Raw genomic sequence first — 8,425 nt, forward strand, 5'->3', positions numbered from 1 at the left:
GTCGCACAATGACACAACTTTTGTGCAACATGTCTTATATCTAGTCTATTGTATGACTGTAATTATTGTTATAAGATAATATGTGATTTTGCTGTCATATGTACCTAATGATGTCCAAGTATAGTATAAATGCTCACGACAATAAAGAATTAAATTGAAAAAATTAAAACTATTACTTTTGGTAGTGATGCATGAGTAGTGTGTTTAATGTGAGACTGAAGAGTAATACCAGCCTAGCGAGGAGATAATTTAAATTGATTTTACCTTGGTGAGGAGATAGCCTGAAAGAGTTGAGCCGGATAATCAATCAATAATTTTATTTAATTCAACACATACACAAAAGAAATCAAAATACAAAACCAACACAATCAAAATACAAATGTCCAATAAAAATAAAAAACAGGCTTTTTTATTGTAATAATGAGTGTTGGTGTTTAGCCAGGCGAGGAGGTGTTTCCGAAGCTGGAGAACATGCCGGAAGAGTGCGTGCGTGAGGTGCTGTTGCGATTGGCCGACCACAAGGACCTGGAGGCGAGTGCGCAGGCGTGCGCCGTCATGGGTCGCCTGTGCGATGAACAGCGCATCTGGCGCGAACTATGTCGCTTCCACTTCACACCGCACCAGGTTGCCACCGTCCTCACCCACCGCCACCGACCCACAGACTGGCAGCTCGCTTATCACAAGCTCAGAAAGTAAGTAATTGATTATTTTCAATATCCTACCTGTTTTCCTATTTTTGTGCTATGTGTGATAAATTTCAACTCTGATAATAGTCTCTAGGAAGCTTTTAAAACAAACAAACCTACAAACATACAATATATTTTCAGAATTTTCCAAAGTTGTCTCCTTATGAGTCTACACACAACACCTAAACATGAGAATTGTACAAACGGTGATCGGCATACTATATGCAGAATAGTTAGTTGTTCTCAAATGATATTATCACGTAATTCATAGTTTTCTTGGTCCTTTGAGCGCAATTTCTAGATTAGGCTGATCACTAACGGTAGGACATGCATGTTTATCATGCACATCATGCTTGTTTTGTCATCAGTGAGAGGCTTCTAACATGAAAATTAAAAATTATAGGCCTAACCAATGTGCCTAGAATACAATGTATACAATGCAGTGTATTCTAGGTACCTTGGGCCTAACGATTGGAAAATAATTTAAGCACAAATAGTGCAGCGAAGAAAAAATACATAATAAAAAATCGGAGATACAAAAACATAACCTCGAAAAATGTTGTACGAAGCCTTCGCTGTGATGAAACAACAGTGTATGACGTCATGTGTATCATGCATGTCATGTTTGTCCCACTAGTGGACGGTCTTAGGCAACAACAACAAGTCAAACAATTCAAATAAATTTTTATTGCCTTAAAAAACTCAGTTGTTTTCAATGGACTTGATAGATGATTTTCTTAGTCCTTTGAGAGCAATTCCTAGAGTAGGGTACACGTAAAAGCCACTGAAGGAGGATTGCACTACGGCGACGGCTGAGTGGACATAGTCCCATTAGAACTGAAAGAATCATTTTCACTGAACCGATCTCGGACACTGATATGATAAGTGGACACTGACACTGATGCACCTCTTAATGGCTAAGGAGTCATCTATACGGGCGTCTTAGCCCCGTCGCGCTGAATCTATTTCGTGCGTCTTCAGAATGCATGGCCTCTTATGGGGAGCGTCTATTTCGCTCGTATAGCTCACCTGTTTATCCCATAAGATACAATTAATTCATTCGGTTTATGAGTGAACAAATTCAGCGCGTCTATAACGCCCGTATAGTTGTGGAGCCTTATAGATGAGAAAAGTAGTGACTGAAATCTATCAGTGCTTTTCATTACTTTCCACCAATTTCCATTAAGACATATTTTGTCTTAATGAATGGAATTTAGTGAATGGGAATTGGCTTGAGTGACGTAATGAATAGCACAAGCCGTCAGTAAATTGGCGTCTCAACGTTTCCCGGCTATAAGCCACTTTAAGGTTGGGTGTGGGAAGTAAGGCAGATTAGTAAGAAATTAAAATCGAAATTCGTGTATTTTTGCCACTAAGATTATACCACGTGATAACCAATAAGATGTGAGATCATATTGTGTTGTCTTGGTCAAACAGGCTTTTTTCTTTTTTTTCAAATGCAGTGGTTTTTCCGGAAGCTCTGATTTCAGTTTGTCAATAAATATTGCGTCATATAATTATTTTAATGGTACTGTATTGAAAAACTTGAGATAACTCTTTGTCGATCTAAAAACAGTTGCTAAAATTACATTTTCAGCCAATAAAACTGTTTTTGTTCTTTTGTAGATTGATTCCCTTAAAAATGAATTATCAGTTCTCTAACGTTGATTATAGTGTATTCAAATACCATCTAGATTGATCAATCTGTACCAAAACTTGGATTCAAAACTCCTAAATTGCGCGGCCAGAGTTGGAATCAGAACGTTATTGATTCCACATGAGCAGATGCGCCACTTGACGCCCAACAACTCACTCATACAACTCTAACAAAAAAATATGTAATGACCGAATTGTTAATAAGGTAACGGTTTCCTATGAGTGTATTGTTAGTTCTATATATTGAAGAGTTGAATATTCATGAGCTTTCTCGTTTTATAGTTCAGTGAGCTCTTAGCACACAAGTTCTTATTCTAGTTATCAAGTTCTAAGCTGGCTCTTCTGAAATCCTTCCACCCCTTAAAACCCCTCTTCTGATGACGTTTTAGAGTAAGCATGATCTATTGAAAACCACTGTCTTGTTTTGATAGAATAGAAACTTTATTGTAAGATTTGTAACAATATCTGAGGTTATCAGATACAATACATAAGTCACCAATTATATACACATATATTATTATAAATGCCTCATCAAGCCATTACATGACTTGTAAAAAAAACATTGAATTATGACGTTGTTGAATTGGTACTTTACAGATCATTCGGCCTGCGCGAAGAATACGCGGAAATGATCCAGCTGTGCCGCAACTGCCGCTGTCTGTTCTGGAAGTCGATCGGCCACCCATGTATCGCCGACACCGACCCTCAGTTCCAGGGCAAACTCGAAGACGTTGACAAAAACTCGCTCCATGTTCCAATTCCCCCACAAGCCTTCCTCAAGTTCTTCTCTCTCTAGGTGAATATCGTTAATTACATACCGTCCCATCTGTGTAAACTGTCATAACCATGCATTTATTCAACTTGTAGAGTTTAAGAACTATCTAATTATGTATTTTCTACTCATATTTATTCAAAACTGCTACTATTGTGTTTTCCTCCAGCTACTGTCTAAAGTGCTTACTTTACTTCCTGGAACATAATACTAAAGTGTCACTTTTTCGCTCTCGTGACGAAAAAAGAGAAAAACTCCCTAGAGCGTAAAGTAACATCATTTGAATAACATGCGAAGCATCTCTATTTTAATAACTTACATTTGAAATAATGTTAGAAGGTCTAAGCTTAGATGAGGAAGCATAATAGAGGTGTCTGTCATTGAGTCAACTGAATTCAATACCACAACCAGAAATTTGATCAACTTATGAAATATATGTTTGTATGATATTACATACTTAATATTAGTAGACGATGAAAATTTATACATATTTTAAAATATTTTATTCTATTAAAAATACCAGCCAACAAATATTTTTCATCTGAAATTCAAATCTGAAACGCGTGATCTGGAGTCAGCCATTTTTGATAGCCGCCCAGCTGATAATTGTTACTACTTTTGCCGATAGATAGCGCAATCGGCAGTGCCAATCAGGCGACCGGATTTTAGGTTTTAGATTTTAGGTTATGTTGTTAGAAAACATTGTCACCAATAACGTAAATTATTGAAATGATTTGATCTGCAGTTTCTATGAAAAAATGTAGATGGAGGAAAAATGTTGTGTACATCACGAGCGAAAAATACGTTTTCTCCCTCAGGAAAATTGTTGCCCTCGGCTTCGCCTCAGGCTTCAAACTTTTTCCCACTGGGAGAAAAAGTCGTACTTTTCACTCTAGATATACAAATAACTATTAATCACATTCACTAATCAATACTAATAGTAGTCTATACAACAGATTTATAGTGTTAATGACCTTAACGCACCTTATAGTCAAATGACTTTAACGAACGAGTTAGATGTAGAGTTGAGACAGGAGTGAGCGAGCGTAGCGAGCGAACGCGTGTCTTAAAAAGCCCACGAGTGCTTTAAAGACCATAATTATAGACTATGTGTTTACTGTGCAAACATCAAACCTGTATTACTGGGCCCCTGAAGTAATGGACTATCTATCAAATGTTTTCTGCTGCTGCTTATTTATTACTCATTACCTATGCATAAAATATCATCACAATAATTCATAAAATTACTATTGAACTCTATGTTTCATTCGAAATATTCACATTTTGCTATCATTTTCATTCAACGGTAAGCAATTCAATAAAATTTTATATAAATCTATCAATAATATGATCTAAATACCATTAGTCAATATACAAAATAAATAATTCCAAGAAAAGAAATTTATAAACCACGGATAAGAAGTCTTTACCTGTTCTAATGGCTTAATTAGCATCTTCATGTTTTTTTTTCAAAATCACGTGAAACGATTATTTTATTATTAATGTAATAATAATTAATGTAACATTTATAGGTGATAATGGCAGTTACATCGATAGTAACAAGGATTGCACTCGCATTGACGAAATTGTGGAGAATTTTAAAGCTAAGCGGTGTCAATGAACGGAGGAACTTTGCAATACTTTCAGAATTCAGACCACTGAACATTCAAATTTCAAGTCAGATTACATGGAAATTCATCGGCTTCTACTAAATTCAAGTTTTTTGGTATATTTAGATGGTTTCTAAAATATGATGTGATCAAAATGGACCGGCCATCGTCAACTTGAGAAGAGCCAAGTGCTTCTCGTTTCTTCACTCACAAAGACTGATCGTTCTCTAGACACTCGCCAAAGTGACAAAATTCATTAAAACCCAGTTCCACAAATTTTGTTTTCTATTCATCACATTTATTGATGTTCAAACGAAACATCTTTTTTAATCCACGTGTCAATTTATTATTAAGTTGTCAATGATGGAATTACTTATTTCAAAAATTCTTCAGAATTATCTTTTCTCTATGTCATTGACGCTAATCGTTTGTCGACTCAATATTTATGTTCTATAATATCAACTAGGTGGATTTTCGATTTTCATGTGATCTGTCTTAAAAGATAATTATGTGACTTTCAAGGCCGGGATACACCTGTTATACAGGGTTACAGCCAAACCTCCCCTCTACCCGACATGAGTCTGGTCGGAATCCTGTACCACAGATGTCACAAGTGCCTATTTTATTATTATCATTTACAGTTAATAAATATTTTTGATTTGTCGAATAATTCAGAGCAGCTCAATATTAACATCTATAAAGTGATTCTTCTAACTATAACGAAAAAGGAGAAGATAAAATGATTAAGAAGTTGAAATATAGAAATATTACTAAGAGTTGGTAATTTGAATATTCCTGTGTATGAGAACAGTTGAATAATGTAAAATTTACAGTCAGATTTGATCACTTTTTTGTAAATGAAACATTCATTATTACTAATTCGAATAAAGGATATCCTTCTAAGGTTATTAGAATACAAGTTTTATTCATCTGAATTGTTTGTCAAACGTTTCATAAAGTAATTTCAAATCCTAAACTTTTCAAGTAATATTTTTACTAGCACTAAGTTGACAGTGATAAAAAATCACTTTAAAATCAATTGAAAATATTTCTCGCTCTTATGATTTAATTTTGTTACTACTATTAATTTCCATTTGATTCGAATTTGTAGACTTTCATAATGATACCAATACATTGATGGAAATCCAAATCTATATAATGATACCAATAGATTGATGGAAACCAAATCTATATAAATTGGTCATAATACCTTTGTCGATAATTTCTTGCCTAGCAAGTCCAGTGTAATATATATATATATATATATATATATATATATAATATATATATATATATATATATATGTTTTTTCTTTATTGATTTATATTCTTGTTCTTGAATTACTGAGTACCGTAATGTTGTTTGAATTACATTGTATAATACTTTTATTAGAATTGCTTTGTCTATTGAAGATTTGAGAACTTGCATTTGACTTTTTAAATTAGCTTTTTACATTCCCTTCGACAAATTAACAAACTCGAATTGAAATGAAAACTATGTGATTATGATATTTTATTTCAGAGTAACATAAAATTTGTAGCTTCAGTATAGGTGATAAATTCCACCTTTCTATTCTATGATACATCACAGTTCACTTTTCGAACCGTCCAACTAACTTAATTTCAATTCAAGTTTTCAGATAGTTTTGGCCTCATTTATCATTATTTTTTAAAAATTAAATACCGGTATCTGAGATTACGTTTCTCACAAGGGAAGTTAAAAAAGATGTTTGGAAAATTCAAGTAGTGTGTTTCGTAAACGCTTGAAACAGTTTGTGGTATCATTCCTTGATGCAAGACTGCTCTTTCAATACTGCAGCTACTTTATAATTCAAAGTTGTTTAATGTATTATCTAGTTTTTTTCCCAGGGAAAATAATTCCCCATCTACATTACCATCATCATTAAGAAGGTTCAAAACCTACTTTAATATCCATGCGAATTTCCAAAGTTTCGTAAATCACATTTCAATTATTTCATGAGCTTATTCTTTGCTCTTTGCATAAAAGTATCTACGTAAAACAGTGCTTGCAATATAAAACATCTGCAATATTGTTAGCGTTACTTGATATAAGCTAGTGTGAGGTCCGTTTGTTTATGAAATTGTTACACTTATATTCCTTTTATAAGACTGTCAACACCTACTTTTTATAATATTATTTTACACTTTCAAGCATTATCTCTTCAAATTACTCTTTCATAATATGATGGACTTCAACCTTAGTTGAAATTTGAGAAATTTCCTCAACGGATTTTTTTGCATCAAACGATGAAAATTTAGAGTCCAACACCTTGAAAACAAAACTCTAAGCTAAGTTTAGGAGCTCCAACTCCTATTGCTTATTCACTGCCAATTCGGAAATTCACTAATTGATTGTCAATTTTTGCAGTTATTAATAAACATAATCATCTCACCAAGAAGTCATCATCATTCATGTCATCAACAAACGTGAAGATATATATTTTTGTAGAAGATCATTGTATATTTTTCACACTACAAAACCTTTCGATCATGTTTAAATTGGCATTACAACCACAATATTTCAAAACTAATTTATTACATTTATGTCCTTATATGGGCATAATATTAAGCTTGTATTATGATGTAAATAGTATTAAACATATTTACTTCATAATTTACAGTAAGTTGAATACCTAATTCAGATATTCTGTTCACCCATACCTATCCATATAAAAGTATAATTCACATTTTTTTCTTCTAGTAATATCTTAGCTTTAGCAATCATAATAATATTATATAATAGATATAATTAGTCATATTAGTACTATTATTGCTAAACTGGTCTTGATTTGATCTTAGTGATTATCAATTTTCTAACATATAACTAGATTCATAGTAGAAAAATAACTAATTCTTTAGCTAAAAGCTATGCATCTTAATTTCGGCAATAACGTCAAGAAAGTTTTTTGTGATAGATCTTTATTATTGAGTTGTGATTTCTTTTTATATTTTTGTTGGAAAATAATAAGTTGTTGTGCAATCAAATCTTTCAACTTATTTCTTTTTTCCAGGTATATTGTATTTCTCTTGTTTGAGAGTTGCCCTCCAAATTCCCCTTCGCTGAGAAAGCATGGCACTGATTTATTCATTTTTAAACATGCTGGTCAAAAAACGAATGCAGTAACTTGACCCACAGAAAAATTAAAATACCTTTTTATTTGCTACGGTGATGCTCACATGAGCTCCAGATCTTGATGGAATGGCACTTAAATAAATATGGATTTAATCAGTTGATGATGGAGATGAGTGGACCACCATGAATTAATTTTTAGACATTAATGACTCAGATCTTCAAGTAGTCACCCATCCAAGGGAGTAGCAGACGCATGAATTTTAACATGTAGGCTACATAAATTGTTTTGCTGAGGTGATGCCCACATGGGTCCTAGGCTTGTGTTTAATTCAAATGCATTTATTAGTTTTAATCATATCCTGAGACATCCAAAAAAATGGACAGAGGATAGGTCAACATTCATAGGCAAATAACATAATAAAATGAACAAATTAAATTGAAAAATTACACTACTCAAGTTGAGTAGATCTACTATCACTTCACCATTAAACGAAAACGTACTTAATCACATATATTTGAACAGCTCTATTTTAAAACTCATTCGAAGTATAAACCGTTTGAATTACCAGCCAATCTCTGAGATTAATTTTTATTTTTCAATGTCTTCC

At 33.2% G+C, this 8,425-nt stretch overlaps 1 protein-coding gene across 2 annotated transcripts in view; it reads left to right on the forward strand.

The window, feature by feature from the left end:
• LOC111046683 (F-box only protein 25-like) overlaps positions 1 to 7,975 on the forward strand; it is a 114,651-nt gene extending 106,676 nt beyond the window's left edge. Inside the window, exons 7-9 of one of the 2 annotated variants that reach the window (XM_039428301.1) lie at positions 439 to 692; positions 2,940 to 3,138; positions 7,756 to 7,975. In XM_039428301.1, coding sequence (XP_039284235.1) covers positions 439 to 692; positions 2,940 to 3,138 — 453 coding nt within the window. In that variant the 3' untranslated portion in view covers positions 7,756 to 7,975. Of the gene's footprint in view, positions 1 to 438; positions 693 to 2,939; positions 3,139 to 4,646; positions 7,730 to 7,755 lie in introns of those variants that run through there. The other variant, XM_039428300.1, reaches the window with a different exon arrangement.
• Positions 7,976 to 8,425: the final 450 nt, after the last annotated feature.

The sequence above is a fragment of the Nilaparvata lugens genome, chromosome 5 (genome assembly GCF_014356525.2).
Source record: "Nilaparvata lugens isolate BPH chromosome 5, ASM1435652v1, whole genome shotgun sequence".
NCBI classification, from domain to species: Eukaryota; Metazoa; Arthropoda; class Insecta; order Hemiptera; family Delphacidae; genus Nilaparvata; species Nilaparvata lugens.